General features: G+C 31.2%; 3 protein-coding genes across 3 annotated transcripts in view; 2 read left to right on the plus strand and 1 right to left on the minus strand.

The window, feature by feature from the left end:
• LOC116337068 (protein turtle) overlaps positions 1-14,362 on the plus strand; it is a 168,880-nt gene extending 154,518 nt beyond the window's left edge. The window contains exon 18 of the mRNA XM_031761373.1: positions 13,401-14,362. Coding sequence (XP_031617233.1) covers positions 13,401-13,697 — 297 coding nt within the window. The 3' untranslated portion in view covers positions 13,698-14,362. The remainder of the gene's footprint in view (positions 1-13,400) is intronic.
• Positions 2,414-4,591, minus strand: LOC116337077. The gene is made up of 7 exons (XM_031761384.1): positions 4,426-4,591; positions 4,157-4,356; positions 3,863-4,099; positions 3,521-3,805; positions 3,224-3,451; positions 3,031-3,153; positions 2,414-2,627 (listed from the first exon to the last, which is right to left on the minus strand). The coding sequence occupies exons 1-7, from the start codon at positions 4,529-4,531 to the stop codon at positions 2,433-2,435; spliced, it is 1,374 nt and encodes a 457-aa protein (XP_031617244.1). The 5' UTR covers positions 4,532-4,591; the 3' UTR covers positions 2,414-2,432.
• Positions 5,225-6,927, plus strand: LOC116337085. Its single transcript, XM_031761397.1, has 2 exons — positions 5,225-5,331; positions 5,398-6,927. Exons 1-2 carry the CDS (start codon positions 5,243-5,245, stop codon positions 6,119-6,121), a joined length of 813 nt encoding a protein of 270 aa, XP_031617257.1. The 5' UTR covers positions 5,225-5,242; the 3' UTR covers positions 6,122-6,927.
• Positions 14,363-16,840: the final 2,478 nt, after the last annotated feature.

Raw genomic sequence — 16,840 nt, forward strand, 5'->3', positions numbered from 1 at the left:
TTGCTTTTAAAAACGATGTCCAATAAACATGCTGAGGAAATTTCGCAATTGAAGGCAAATTATGACGATATGGCCAAGAAGCATGAAGACATGGTTAATGCAAAACAATCGGCCGTTGATGAAATGAACAAAATGTCAGCTCAACATGAGTCATCGCTAAAATCCATGTCGGATAAACACGTGGCAGAAATTTCGACATTGAAGGCAAAACTTACTGAGATGTTGGACGCAAAGCAATTGTACGACGAAAAGCTTACGCAGATGTCTTCAGAACAAAACGTTTTTCTAAAAATGCAATCGGATGAAAATTCACAGAATAAGAGCAATTTGGACAAGTCAGTTGAGCAATGCACTCCGGAATCGAGCAAAAAATCACATGAGCCAAGTATACAACATGAAAAGGAAATGGAAGAAGAGAACGACAAGAAACATTTGAAACGGAAGCTCGTACGTACACCACTAAAATTAGTGGAACAGCCAGCAGTTAAAAGAAATCGAACACCCAGAACTACAACTGGTCAAAAAAAATGTCAGGACCTTTATGAAGTGGAACGCTTGTTGGCACACAAAACTGAAAACGACCAAATGTTGTTTTTAGTTCGATGGAAAGGTTTTGAAAAGAAAGATGATTTGTGGTTGTTAGAACGTGACCTATTTTGCCCAGATATTCTCAGAGAATATAAAAAAAATAATAAATTAGTTTGAAGGAAGAGAATATAAAGACACACAATGATTCAGATCAAATGAAATTACATTTACCCAATTTAGATAGAATCACACACACATTCATATATATTATATATATTTAAAAGAAAAAAAAATCTGAAATAAGCATAACGATACGTAAATATAAGACAGAGAAACAGTTAAATTTCAACCGAACAGCTTAAAATTTACACAACATTCATTTGAACAAAAATAACATAGATACAAAGAAAACGCCAAAATTCGTTTTTAAATGGAATTTTTTTTAGAGTTGTTACGTTTAAGATGCAATATGAAATATATGCATTGGAATTCATTTTTTTTGTCCACAAAGAGAAATGATATTAGGTGTGGCAAAAGATGATGTTAGTCGAAATCTAGATTTTAAATTTAAAAAAAAAAAACGGTATCCATAGATGAATTAAAACGACATGTTCACAAGCACACATAAGTGTAAATTATAACACAATTAAGTACGATCGGGAACATCATGAATAAAGTTACTCAAAAACTTAGAAGTTAATGAAAAGTTTTTACCAAATTCATAGGCAATTATTATTTTATAACAGACAAGTAAAGATGAAGAAAAAAACAATGAAAATGAAGCAAAATGAGGTGATATTAATTAGAGATATTGTTAAAATTAATATATTAACCCAAAAAAATGAAGCAAAAAAACTCAAACAAATAAAAACAAATCATTTCAATAAAACCATAGGCTTAACTTGCTATAGCAAGCTGATGATGAATAAGAAGAATATGTATCGACATTCAAAATGCCAATTATCCAAAGTGTTTAAACATGAATAAAGTCAGGCTAAATTTAATGACTAATGATACGAAATGTAATCTTAACACTCTAGTGCATAGCACCGTCTCTAGGCGGAGTATAAAATTCATTGTGAATAAATTGTATTCTGTACGGCATTAGAATTGAAACAGAGGGTTAATCTAAGAGGAATTTTTACCATTGTAATTCACATTTCATTTATCGTATTTTTGTTTTTTATTTTAATTTTTAAAATCGAAATCGGATGGACTTTGGTCTAATTGTTTTTAAATTTTAATATATATAGTATAGTTATTTGATTGATTCAAGTTCTAACCATCATCATAAATATATTTCTTCTTCTTGCCACTAACACTTAAAGTGTTTGGAACTGTATAACATTAATACATCATTTTAGTTCAAATCATAAATAAAACGCTCAACGAATTAATAAGATTATGATCAAATATATATTTTTGGACTTTAATGGATTTTTAAATGAATTATAATTACTTCATGACATATGAAATGAAAGTAACAACTTTTTTAAAGATCTATCTTTCTTCAAAAAATATGCAAAATAATCTAAACTTACGTCAAAATTAATTTTCAAAGTCAATAATAAATCAGTACCGTTGAAGAACGTTTTTTCAAACGTTCGTTTTAACACATGAATACTTAAGGTTTTTCTATGGCACTATTGCACTTCAATAAAACTCATTCAAATCATTCTCAATATTCAAAATAAATTATCTCAAAAAATAAAAAACTAAGTTCTTAGTGTTGAATATCATTAGTTGTACTGCAAGCATTAGCAGTTTATACATCACATTTCATTTTTTTAAATTTGTGTTGAATCATAGAAATTATGCTTTTGCGAAAACTACATCTAATTTGTTGTTTTGAACTTTCTCGAGATCAATAAATATTAATGGTATTTATGTTAATGCAACAAAAATTATAATACGCTGGACAGTTTTTCGAAAACGTTTTTCATATTGGCAGTGCTCTGCTTTCCTTTTTCCAATTTATAGATTAAGCGTTGCATGAAAACAATCATATTTTCCAAGGCCTTATCAAACTTCATATGAAAAACGTGATGAAGTTTAAAAAAGATGTCAAAGGTTTCCAAAATTCCGAACTCAAATGGTAGCTAAGGAGAAATAGGTTTTTGGAAAGGATTAATTTTGAAAATGATATGTTGAACATGAATTTCAATTATATACATATAACTTATGCGAAACAAATGACACGAAAGAAAAAAAAGTCATTATATATTATTATCAGCTGAAGACTGATGTAGTTAGTTAGTGCTATGTTTCGGGACACTCGATCTTCATCATCGTGTGCAATTATTTACTGCAAAATATAAAGCAATGCATTTGATGGTTTTGTTCGTCAAATTAAAATTGGACTATTTTCAATGATGATGATGCAAGTCCCCTAAACTTTGCAACATTAAGAAAATTTCATCAACGTTCAATTCATAAACAAAAGTTTTTTTTTCTTTTCGTATTATTGTTCTATAAACGCTATGGCTAAATGCCAATAATCACCGGAAACAAATGACGTTCGGTTTCAATATAATATGAAACAATATCCTTCTTCGAAGTTCCACATGCCACAATATATGGATGGTTGTTGTCGTTTTCAATCATATTTTCTGGCGGAGTTCCTACCTATAATTTTATTTAAAGAAAAATCTTATGGTTAATTTTATTCTTAACGGTTAATGCATGGAAGTCTTACAACGCGAAAAACAATCAATTTATTTATTGCATCTATCAATGGTAATTGACACGATCGAGATGGGAAAATATGCAAAAGAAGCAACAAACATTCTATTTCCGAATGCCAACCGTGGTCAACCTGTCCACCGAACAATTGTTTTATATTTGAGATATAAGTCGGCCACTTTTCTATTAAACCATTACATTCACATTCGAACTCGGGATTTCTTTCAAATTCAATTTGAATCTGTAAATTGATATTTCGAAGACTTATACAATTAATATTTTAGCGTTAAATAATGTCGAATTAACTTGCCAATTTTGGGTCAGTAAAGAAATACGGAAAAGATTCGCGCAAGTCAACATCCTGGTTCATCATCATATTTTTACGGAGATCTCTTGTTGTATTCAGTTTCGAAATAATAATGGAAACGTCAGTGTTTTTGATTACACAGTTTTTCAAGAAGAGAAGATCTTCTTCGGGCGTTGTTTCAATATCACTTTGTTGGTTTGGAACTTCCTTTGCATTGGGGTCTGTGTATTTGCTCGTTAGGTACTTTAGTCTATTGTTAACATAACCACCAACACCCAACAATTTACTCTGAAAAAGTGAATAATTTTTCAAAAGTTCAAAATATACAAATTCGGGAAAAGTTACCAGAGCATTGGCGCTATCCTTTGACTTTAAACCGATAAATAATTTGATGGCCGCCTCACACGTAATTGATTTTTGTTGTTTTGAAATTTTATTTGGATCACCATTTCCAAATGATTCAACCATAAAATCACATATACAGTTTATCACATATTTACGCACAGAATCATTTAAGAGTTCGTCATTTTTGTGTTTCAAATATTTGCTCATATTTTGACGACGAAAATAGTCTTCTAAAATCTGAGAATTAATAAAAATAGAGCATTTGTACATAATTTTACTCATTTCATTAATTACCGTTGGTGTAACAAGCTCAAAGTGCCCACGGCGTGTGTCACTAATTTCATATTCTACATTTATGTAGAACATACTTCCATTGTGAAATTTTTTTATTACGTCAGCAAGTAAATTTCTTGGGATTGCAAAGCCCAAATTGTCGGTTAAAATTAATCCGGAGTAAACATCGGCACCAAATTTTAGGCCAAAAACGTTTGCGACTAAAACAAATAAAGTAATGAAACGTAGTAGCCAATATATTTCACATGGTTTATTGTATTTTATCTTACCCTTTTCTGGAAATTTCGTGATGTTTAGTTCGGACTCTTTGAAGGGAACAAACAAACTTTTACTTTGACAAATTATGCGCAAAATGTATGTGTTTTCTTCCTCCATTTCAATAAAAAATCTTTTATTGAGATACTTGGAGTTTTTCCGAAATTGATTCCATCACGACTGCGTTGACAGCTAATTCGACGTTGACATCTGGTTTTATAACTGTCAGTGTACTCTTCAACAATTCTTCTTGAAGCATATCCCTCTATCGTTATTTAGTAATACTAATTCAACAACTTAATTTTACGTAATATTATTTAATTCAATCTAATTTCAAATAATTCTTACATAAAACTGAATTAATAATAAGAAAAAAGAAATAATTTATTTGGAATTACAGGAAATTAATTACAATTAGTAACTAATACAATTAAATTATTATTAATTGCAACATATTTTTGTCACAAAATTCGTTTTAAACATTTTGTGACAAAAATACGTTGCATACAATTTTATATGTTGATTAATTTTAATAATTTAATTGTATTAGTTACTTATTGTCAATAATTTCCTGTAATTCCAAATAAATTATTTCTTTTTTCTTATTAATAATTCAGTTTTATCTAAAAATTATTTGAAATTAGATTGAATTAAATTTTATTACGTAAAATTCAGTTGCCAAATTAGTATTTCTAAATAACGATAGAGGGATATGCTTCAAGAAGATTTGTTGAACAGTATTACGCTGTGTGTGAAACATAAACAATCTTCTAACTTTACATAGATTTGTGCATTTTTTGCACAATTCTAAATGATTCTAAACAACAGAAAATGGATCTATTTCAAACAAATAACACTTTTTGGGATGTTCTAGAATCTGATTTCTGTGCTATACCCAAATATATCAAAAATATTCTAACGTAAGTATGAGCATGTAATAAATTATTCGATATTATGTTTTAATTATATATAATGTGTAACAAAAGGTTTTGCAATTTTGGAAATGTGCTATCTCTTCAAAAATTTGAGAACGATGATATCATCAAAATCGAGCAAATAGCCAAAAATCAATTTAAAAACTGGCTTGATGAACACGAGATCACAACAAATTTAATTGATTTCTTCGGCCCGATTTATTATTCGAAACCAGACCAATTCACCTTCACTTGTGGCGATATAAAAATGATACAGCAAATTTCGGAATGTGTTCGATCAACAGTTCAAAAGAAAGGTTATGGATATTTGAAGGGGGAAATAAGCCCAAGTCCGCAAAACGTTGAACGAAATGAAAGCAATGGTGAGGAAGAATTACAAGAACAACTTTTTAATGGTATATTAAATTTGTTGCAACCATATGGTGAATGCGTGACGTCGCTTTTCAAAAAGGATATGGTTATTGTTGGAAATCAGAATGGAGTTATAAATGGACGTGTTCGTTGTATTATATGCGACACCGAATCCGAAACTGGGAAAAAGAGCAAAAAAAGGCGACAAGAGCTTTATTCGCAATATTGGAATGGTCATAAGTGGTTGCTTTCAAACTTTGCCTACCATCACTTACAAAAGATACATCCAATTGAAAAAGATACAAACCAAGGACCAAAAGACAAAGTTGTTTGTGTTGCTGAAGATACGATGCAGACAAGACAAATCGGTGATGATTTTGAAAACAGTTCCAGTGAAACGAATTCAATTGACAATGGTATGTGACAATTGAAAAAAAATTGCTGTAGGAAACAGATACAAATTCTTATTTCGTTCTCAATCTAGACAGCGAAATGGAACAGACGTTAATTGAATTAGATATTGAACCATTGAAAACAGATGACGAATTTAATGTTCAGCTTCATAAACTACGAGCGCAATTACAGTTCCATAACATTCGAATGAGTAATAATGCATTTCAAAACAAAGAGATGGCATCTGAATGTGAAATTCAATTGAGCGCTGGAAAGTTTTCAACAATTGAACTATGCAAAATTCCCAAGGATGGAAATTGTCTTTTTGGAGCAACTGTGCATCAACGTTATCATTTCGAGGTTGATTCAGATGAATACAAGCAAGGAGTAGCTGAACTAAGAAAGGAAGTTGTTAGCCACATAAAAGCAAATTTGAAGCTATACGAGCGAAAATTATTAGGTCGTATTTATGAGGACAAAAAAGCAAAAAGTCAAAACGAGGAAGTAGGCTTGGAACATTTTCTTGATGAGTACTTATCTAAAGATCGCTATTGGGGTGGTTCGGAGAGTGTTCAAGCAATTAGTGAATTGTTCAAAGCAAATATAGTTGTTTTTAATGAATGGGGTGAGGTCAACTATGGTAATCATTTCGATTCATCATATGAAGATGTCATCACACTTGCTTTCCGTGTATCCAACCCAAATACCAAAAAGGAAAATGTGCCTAATAGTCAGCGTAATCACTATGACAGTATTGTTAAGCTTAACAATAATACCCTTTACGAATGTGCGTCAAGTTTAGCGATGAATCAAACAAAGTCATTTCAATTCCAAAGTATTTCTAGCGTCATCAATATCGAATAAAATACGACTGATAGTTTCATATATTTGTATTTCGGTTATTTTTTAATAAAAACTGATTTAAAAGCATCGTATTGGTGTAATTGATATTATTACTGTGTATTTTTCGTTATTTTCAAATTTGGAAATTTGACAGTTGAATATTATATTACTTAAAGGTTCGGCATACAAGTTTTCTCGAAGCATACCCCTCTATCATAGAGACTCTGTTTAAATTGCAGTTTCTGATTTCAATGTAGGTAATTTCAACGTAATTCTGAATAATTAAAAACATATTTTAATATAAGAAAAAAATTATGGTTGATTCAGCTAATACGTAATACAAGTTAATTCGATATAATTTCAAGTAAATAATTAATAATTTCGTACATTTTATACGAACATAATTTTATTTTGTTTTTTATTTTTTTTAATTATTCAGAATTAATTTGTATTACACTTATGTGTTGAACTGGAGTGAATTTAAAACTTCTTACATTCGTTGAAAAATTTAGAGTATCAAATAAAAGTGTAATAAATCACAGTTTTGAGCTAATAATTTCCAAAGCCCATCATTTATTTTTATACATAAATTGTCGAACTTAGAGAATTGAAACCTTAGATAATACTTATAACATCTCGAAATAACACTTCTTCTCAATCTTTCGTTTAATTAACTTTAATCAGCAAAGAGTATTTGATGTTTTTATCATTTTTAGTACAAAAAAGTGGCCAACGAAAAATAGTAAAAAAATTATATAACTATTGAACTTGAACATAAATGTTTAACATTGATCACCAGCTATTAGCTTTTTAATCAAAAATATTAAACTGATTTCCCAAAATTAACGTATCACAAATTACATAATAAGACTGGTTTAATTTTATTTTCTCGTATACGGTTTTATGTTTCAGGGTGTCAAAATCGATCAATATGTAACTCTGTTCTTCTGATTGTTTTATTTCAAAACTGTTATGGAATTCATCAAATTTCAAAACCTCATACTGAGTGCACAAGAAACAATAATTGTCGTTTACTTTGAAAATTTTACAAATTTCATTGAATGTACCATTATGAAAAATAAATAAGTGGTCTGTGTAATATTGGTTGCAATATTTCATAAATTGCACTACCATTAAATTTTGAGTCAGAACATTATGTTCTTTAAACAATTCCAAATACGACTCAAAGTAAATATTTGGTAAACATTTTGGTACACCAGACTCAATTTTGATTATGTAGCTGTTTGTGATTGCAGAAAAATACTCCTGATGTTTTCTAGCGATCGTTTGTGTAATATTCGTGAAATTAGAATTATTTTTCATGAAGGATTTGAGTTGTTTATGTTTGCGTTCGAAACGATGCATACTCATGTTTACAAGGGGTCCCATTTCTTCGATAACTCTTGGATAATGAATGAGAAAATGATGTTTCGGTATTAGCTGAAGACGTAGTCGTTGTAGAATATTCAAATGAATTTCAATTTCTTTGCGTAAGGAATCTACATTTTTTTGAAGTATTTCTCTTGAGTAACAAATAACGACAATACGTAATAAACTTTGAATACATTGCCAAAAATCTTCCAAATATACATTATTCCGATGTTTCCAAAAAATGAATGAAATATGTTGAAGTAAACATTTGCTTTGTGCTGCGTTTTGATTCAAATTTGATTTTTCAAGAGAAATTTTCGAAGGAACATTTTTTTGATTTAAAGAACCGTAATCAAAGTTCTGAACCCAGTCGTTGAGATTTTCGATCGAATATACACCTATTTCAATCATTTTTGAGAAAAATCCTTTTAATATAAATGTAATAACACCTTCGTTCAGATCATGCATGATATCCACCGACCAATTTTTCAGAATGTGGAAATACTTTAATTCGTTCAATACGCATTTCTTTTTCACTCCATGGGTTTCTTTGAGATCTACATTAATAGAATTTATTATGTGCTGTATAGTCTGATTGTATGTATCTATTTTGCGAATTTTCGATGGGTCCTCGCTACTTTTTGACTTACATTCTGATTTAGACATTTCACAAATTCGACAAAAATATGTTGAATTGAATGATTCCGAAAAGCCAAATGCTTGATTTGCACCAAGGTTGTCAAATGATGTATTTGTTAGAGTTCCTTTTATGATTCTTCCATCCCCAATATCGATTCCATGAATTTCCAAATTATTGATGTCGCGTTGAATCAAACGCCAAATGTCATTTATATCAGTATATTGAGTTTTTAAATCGTCGGTGTAACAAAGACATAATAAATATATGTTTTCAAGTTTTGATCGGTAGATTGGGGGCATATTTTCTATTGTGAAATAAAATGCTGACAACTTATGAACAGTTGCTTTTGACCCCAATGGATTTCCTGTTTCGAAATCATCGTTTGCTATATTAATTCTAATAGCAGATGGATTTGATTGAAAAAAATCATTTTGTGCGAATACTCGTCCACAGCAAAAGTCTCTGTAATTTCCCCTAACACAAGAATGAAAATCATTACTTTGCATATCAAAATTATGTCTCATGTATGCTTCTCTGAAATCCTCACGTTTGAATAATGATTCAAGTGTATCAACAATTGAAACATATTGGAATTTGCATGGTGTTAATTTCGGAACGGATATTTTCGATGTTTTATCACGCACCTTTTCCCATTTCACACCAAGTGATAATTCTTTTGGTTGAACAAACAATTGATTGCTTTTGTATTTTTTCGTCCGCTTATATGCCGTTGAATATTCCTCAAATTTATCACAAATGAAATGAGTCGTGGCATCAATCACTTGAATTGGGTCAGTACGCAAATCTGCACTCAATAATGTTTTGTTTAAACAGAGAGTGTTCATCACTAGGTCTTTACAAATCCGATAGATTTCATCGTTAGTTTTGTTATTCAAATGCAGTTTGGAAACTCGGGTTGAGAACGATGAAAAAAAAAGATTGAAATCCGCAATGGCTGTAGAATTTTCCGTCTTAGCACAGTCAATTTTATTGTCGATATCTGCACAAAATGGACCTTCTGCTGCTTCACATTCCGACAACGAATAAAAATTTGACACATCAACCTGGTAATTTACGCATTCTTCTTGAGTGGAAATCTGCAGAGTTCACAAAAACAAAAGATAATAATAATATGTATGAGATACAACTAAAAAAGATATTTGTTTACCTGCTGTTCACAACTCAATAAGTTTAAATTGTCACATAAATTATCAACATCTTGAGAAACATCCACAGAACCATCGATCATATTTTCATTAAAATTCTATTTATTGGAAAATTAACAATCACAAAATATAAAAAAAAAATGAATAGAAAAAACATTTTTTTTTACCATTTCACCCATTTTATTGTCATCCGAATGACATTTATTCAAATGTTTTCGTAAACCATCAAAAGTGAGAAAAGTGCGTGAACAGACATGCGCCCCAAAATTTTTCACACATTTTATTTTCATCACTTTTTCTTTCACTTTATGTACTTTTTTCAAATGATCTATAACATTTTTCGTTTCATTGAATTTTTCATCACATTCGTAACATTTATAGATAAACATGTTGTATTTAATATTAGAAACACTTTAGGAGAAAGGTTAAGTGACAACGTTGTTTAAAAATGTTGTATGGCAATCTTTGTATACGAATCGTGGATAAGTATGAAGTTAGTTAGGGATAAAATTTGTCCCAAAAATGGTTGTAGTCTCAAATTATCCAATACAAAGACAAAAATTCAACAGATCTGTCATCAGTGTAGATTTGGTTTTTCCAATGCAAAGTCGGTTTTTTGTTACCCAAAGTTAAAAAAAATGTCTGTCTATAGACTAGAATTCTTACTTTTCCATCCACAAATTCGTCTTAATTAACAACCATGATCGATTATTATTGGAATTTAGTCAATTATGGTACTATTTTTCCACAAGGGATTTCATTCGTCGTTCGGTGCAATTTTTCTGTCGCTTTTTGCTGTTAACCAACTTCTTTATGTTATTATTTTGCACATGCATCATAAATGTCGAAATATGAATAAACTGTTATAGGGGCGCACTAGACAGGACCAACGATCAAAATGGTGTAGTGTTAAAAGTTTTGGCTCGATGGTAACGATGCAATGGGATCGACCACAGGAAAATGAAATAAAATCAAAAAACATCTGAACAAAGGCAAAGCAATTATTTTCAATGTGAATATTTTAACTCTCACAATGCACCATTTCCAAAATGAAAGATGGCGGGAAATGGAAATAACTTTTAATATTGTGACAATTGTACTCCAAAAACTGTGCAATCATTGACAGATTCATTATGTATGTAAGTAGAAAATATGCAAAAATATGAACGGCATTCAAATATTTGGTTTTGTTGTTGATGCTGATTTACATTCGGTAGCCTCCTGTTTCGACTTTGATCTGAATACGGTGGAATATTTGCATTTGTTGGAAATCACTAATAACTATTGACAAAGTTAAAATGGAAACCAAACAAAACATTTAGATTGATAAATTTGCGTCTCCCTCCAAAGGTCTTTGTGAAAGATTTCAGATCAATTTTAATAGCAATTATTTTATTTTATTGTTTTCGTCAATATTTGGGTGATTTTTCTGTCCCCATACTAAAAATCAAAGTGGACCAAACAATTTCATTAACATTTCTACAATTTTCCAACACATCCAATTTTCAATTACCACAAAATAACACAAATGATTTGTATTTTAACATTCTCTTCATTTAAACACTTACTGACTGTTGAACTAATGAGTTCGTTAATAGCAGCTCAACAAAATTGTTTTTCTTTGTTAAAGTCGATGAGATAGAAAATAAAACTCCTGCCCATCAATGAGAATTCACGATTTGTGATCCGTGTAATTGAAATCATTTTTCAGTAAGCTAATGTGCTGGCATACAACCGCAGCATACCAAGGTACATTTCACCAGGCGAAATACTCCAAACGAGTGAATATTTTCAGTAGTGTACACACAGTACACACGAACCGGTACCGTAAACATTGGGTTTGAAAAAAAAAAAAAAAATGTTGGACCAGCGGATATGTGAACGACTATGATACACGCCTGAATTATATAGACTTTTACGGGATAGAAAATCGTTGGTTGAAAATGTGAATAAGTAAACATTGTTGTTGGGTCTTTTGTTATGTAACTGCATCACTTAATGGTGTATCAAAAATGTGAATCGGACACAATTCAAACATTTGATGCATGTGCTGGTGTATGCAGTAAGCTATATGGTCTCTGTGTCTCGTTTCTCGTGTATTTGTTGGGCTTTGTACAGTCGTGAATGGCCATTAAACGCAAATGCATTTCATTATGGAAGTATTTAGAACGCGAAATGTCGATCGCAACATTTTCAAAAACGAATAAAAACAAACAAAATCCAATATTTGTTTGTTGAACGCAGAGATTGGCATAGAAATAGACGTGCATTGTTTTCCAGCGCAAAGAAGAAAATAGGCGAATAGGCGATTCGCGTGCCAGAATTGCTGTTGTTGTTTTTTCATGTGCAGTTTTTGCCTATCTCTTTCGATCATTGCACGTAAAATTGTGTGCATGCCAGCTCGGCAGGCACACTCATTCACACTATTGATTCCAATTCGTTAGTTTATCAGATTTCAGAGTCTGCGTGTATAGAAAGAAGAGTTTGCATCGTTTGCTGTACTCACGTCATTTTTGCACTGTCGCTCAGCTGCCAAATTTCCAAATTGCTTGATTTGATAGCTTCAGCCTGAGCAAATTGGTTTCCACATAAGCTCTACAAATTGATATAACTGTTGGAGTATAACCACTTGATATTTTCGATTGCCATCTCTCGCTCCCCTCTCATCTCCATCTCTATTTTAGCCCAAGTGAACACTGAGCTTTAACAAAATCGAACGATCTGACCATCGATACATTCAGATCATTTCTTTTGAGACGATGAGTCGAATTTTTGGCACTCGTTATTCAATTGCGGATGCTCTAATTCATTAGTAGATGCTTTTCCAGTTGCTGTATTGGCTGCACGTTTGCAATTGCTCAAAAATGAGCAAATAACTGAGCGATTGATTTGAAGCCAATCCCGTCGGGTTCAGAAGCTTTTACTTCACACACACACCCGAACACACAAAAAAAAGAAGTGAAGTTACAAACGATGAAATCCTTATTGACCGACAAGTATCGTTTTTGTATATGTTCGCTTATATCTTTAGTGCTTGAGTACATGTGCATGTGAATGTGACCGGAAGGGTATGTGTATATTTTTGTGAAAGCATTTCACTCATTTCAGCTTTGCGATCGAATAAAAAGCCATATCAATCAATTCGTTGGTCCGGAAAATTTTTAGAATTCAGTTGCAAGAATGTTTATAGCCAATTTATCGCATCAAATTCTTTTGAAAATTGTTTGCTAATGCATGTTTCTCTGTTTTTTGTTGTCTTTTTCTCTCTCTATCCTTGTTGTTTGTTACAGAGTCCCGTTCAGAATACGTTCCAAAATCAAATGACAACATGTACACTGCCTCGCCAGCATCCTGGACAAATGGGAGCACATCACTGGACATCGTATGGCGGAACAATTGCTAGTAGTGTTCGGCAAATACCACAAGTTCAAATAAGCAGTTTACAAACAGCACCACCGCCACCATCGCAAATTGCAATGCATCATTTGAATTCGAGAGCGGCAAGACATTGTATACCGGCTACTTTAGTCGATGAGGAAGTGACGGTAGAAACACCCTTAATGGTAAAGCGTGAAAGTACGGTATGACTATAGGAAACGCACAGAGTCGGTGATACGGCTCTGTGAACACATTTTTTATTCCAATTCATCATATAAATGCAATTATACATGTATACATATACAAAACATACACACACACAAATGGACAACATAAACACAAATTCATACACACATCGATACGATAATTAAAATGTTAGCACACAAAACAAACAACAAAAAAAACAACAAACCAACCGGAAACATACACACGAACAAATTTCAATCCAATAATCTTTTTGACGTTCTCTGTCTGTTCTCTATATTAATACCGTAAATATTATTGAATCATAGTAACAATTTAATAACAAAAAACAAAAATCAAATGAAAATTAACAGCAAAAGCTCAAACACATTTAATACGAATAAAATACCATTGTTGTAATTTGAATTCATTTTGATAAATATATCGGTATGCACTTTGTGGTGCCAACAATTAAAAAATCAAACTAAAACAAAACAAAACAACGTGCACCGGCCGGCAAAGAGCGATAACATTTCGCCGCAACAATGCCAATATTTTGTGACATCAAGCGGGTTTATTGTCGGTAAGCATTCGTTTGATGAATGCGCTAAATTACTATACATGCATTATTTTTATTGTAACAAACGTTTTGTTTTTTTTTAAATATAAAATACAAAGTTTATTACATGACGCTCCAAAATATTTTACATTCTACAAAGGAATGTGCACAAAATTTCATTGACAAATGAAATATAACGAAAACAAAAACTCTGTTGATGATATCAATGTGATTTCTAATGAATTAAATTTAAAAAAAAATACATAAAAGAGAAAATAATTTTACAAGTCTTGATTTAAATTTTTCAGCAACTGCTTTTTCAGTTGCAATATAGTTAGTATTTATAGCGAGTTATAAAGAATATGGAATTTGATTATAAAAAAAAAACACATCTCCCGAATCAAAAAGAAGAAGAAGAAGAAGTAAATGGTCTACTTATTAATCGAATTAAGATGGTCGATATTGTAAATGTGAAATAAAATTAAATGTGCAAACCAGGCGACAATGAATTGAATTCGTCAAATCAAATTATAAATTGTTGTTCAATGCCTTTTTTGAGCGCGCGCTAGCGGAATTAAAGCTAATCTACATAAAGTATAAACTTAAACTTAAGCAACACACAAAAAGCGGCAACACATAACATTCAAACTTTTTGATGACTTCATCGTGAGAGAGAAAGAAGAAATGCAAGGCTTTCTGAATACTTTTATTTCTGTGTATGGCAATCCAATGAGAATAAGAATCAGGCATTTCAAGCTTCGTTTTTTTTTTAAATGAAAAGTTTATTCTATCACATTTATAATGGCAGAGGTAGACGAGAATCGAAATGAAAAGACGTCACAAGCGATTTTCGCTGCATAAGCGATACACCAAGGAAGAAACTTCAATCGAACAATACACTCTTCGACTGTTGTCATTCATTATTGTTTGAATGTACAAGAAAAATAAGAAAGAAAGTCATGCAGAAAAATCCAGAAAAAGTCCCGGCAATGTTAAAATTTTATTATTTGATTGAATGTATTACGTTTTACTTTTTCAAATCATCTTTTCGGTCGATTTTAATTCTCTTTTTTTTTCTCTTGTGTACAATACTTGAACTGCAATTGGTTTCATTTCTTGAAAAGAGAACCCATTTGCAAGTGCTCTTTCATTCTATTTACTGCATTGGAAAAAAATTTACAATACGAAAAAAAAGAGTTTGGAACAAACGATTACGGAAAACTTACATTTGCCGTTGTGTAATTGATAGCATTTTATGTCTTCGAAAATTGTTTACACAGTTTTTTTTATTTCATTTATCCGTGCATTCAACGCACTAAGTCATTTCACACGACACAACAAACGAAACATTTCTTTTCATTTGATGTAAATCAAAATCTAAAGTCGATTTAAGACATTGTTCAATGCTGACTTTATTTGGCTAATATCAGCTGCTGACGATATGTTAAGCTAATCAAAATTGCTGAAAAAAGAACATTTTTGTTTTCATATGTCAACATTTACATTTTTGCACCACGAATCCAGAATTGCTTCAGAAATGCTCGATTAAGTAACGAACAGCTAAGAATGGAAGATACAGTGACAGCGTATTGGCTAAAAAACATAATTTAGCTCAGTTTGGTGCAATATCTGTAACAAAGCGCAGCGAATGCATTTCAAATACAACTTATGAGAATGTTTCTTATCTTTTATTCTGTTTTATTCGATGATTCGCCTCTGTCTCTTCTTTCTCATAATTTTGCCAGAAATTTGTTGTCTCCAAAATGAATAAAAAAAAACGTGAACGAAAATGAATGCCGATACATAAAAAATATAAACCAGAGGCTGCATGTTAACGCAATGTCATTTGACTGGGAATGCCATTTAACGAAACACGATGACGCTCAATGTCATTTTGTATTTCACATACCTACGTGTTGTTAGCAATAAATGGTATTTAAACACACCAACGAAAAGAGAAAAAAAACATGTACAGCGCTCTGGCAAGTCATATTGAAATATTATTGTAAATATGATTGGTTTGAACAATCGTTATCTCAAGTAGATATCTGTATATGTACGATATAAACACTTAAAGTTAAAAAAAAAGAACCCCATTTGAAATTAGGGGTTTAACTCAAAAAACCTAACATTGAATTTAACATTGAAATGAAACGCTACAAAGAAACAAAATGAAAAAAAAATCTAATTTACTAAGTCAAAACTAAAGAAAAGAAATACATAAATATACTAAGGGATTAAAAAAAATCTAACTGAATTTCTTCAAAATACATAAAATAATACCATTTATATACTTCAAAAAGACCCAAATATTTGCGATTATTAATTCAATATCAACTTACGACAAACGATACTCAATCAAAAGAAAAACCAACAACAAAACAATTTGTATGTAATTTTGTATTATAAAGAATTTTAGGTGAAATTTATTCAAGACAGATACATTTTTTCGACTTACATGTCCATTCCATCGTTTTTAAACGTTTTTGGTTTGTTTTGCACATCGGGGTTGCTTCGAAAGTGTAATTCTTGGGAGAGAATATTGCAGTTGCATTTTGCCAAATAGATTGCAGGCACATAAAGAAATAACTTTTGCATCGGGCATAAGAC

Source organism: Contarinia nasturtii, unplaced genomic scaffold (assembly GCF_009176525.2).
Source record: "Contarinia nasturtii isolate CC-2019 unplaced genomic scaffold, AAFC_CNas_1.1 Cnas_scaffold_78, whole genome shotgun sequence".
NCBI classification, from domain to species: domain Eukaryota; kingdom Metazoa; phylum Arthropoda; class Insecta; order Diptera; family Cecidomyiidae; genus Contarinia; species Contarinia nasturtii.

Coding starts and splice junctions, on each gene's coding strand:
- LOC116337085 (XM_031761397.1), top strand. CDS start 5,243: ATGGATCTATTTCAAACAAATAACACTTTTTGGGATGTTCTAGAATCT. Junction 5,332..5,397: donor TATATCAAAAATATTCTAAC/GTAAGTATGAGC, acceptor GTGTAACAAAAG/GTTTTGCAATTTTGGAAATG.
- LOC116337077 (XM_031761384.1), bottom strand. CDS start 4,531: ATGGAGGAAGAAAACACATACATTTTGCGCATAATTTGTCAAAGTAAA. Junction 3,806..3,862: donor AGGATAGCGCCAATGCTCTG/GTAACTTTTCCC, acceptor TCACTTTTTCAG/AGTAAATTGTTGGGTGTTGG. Junction 3,452..3,520: donor TCTTTACTGACCCAAAATTG/GCAAGTTAATTC, acceptor ATCAATTTACAG/ATTCAAATTGAATTTGAAAG.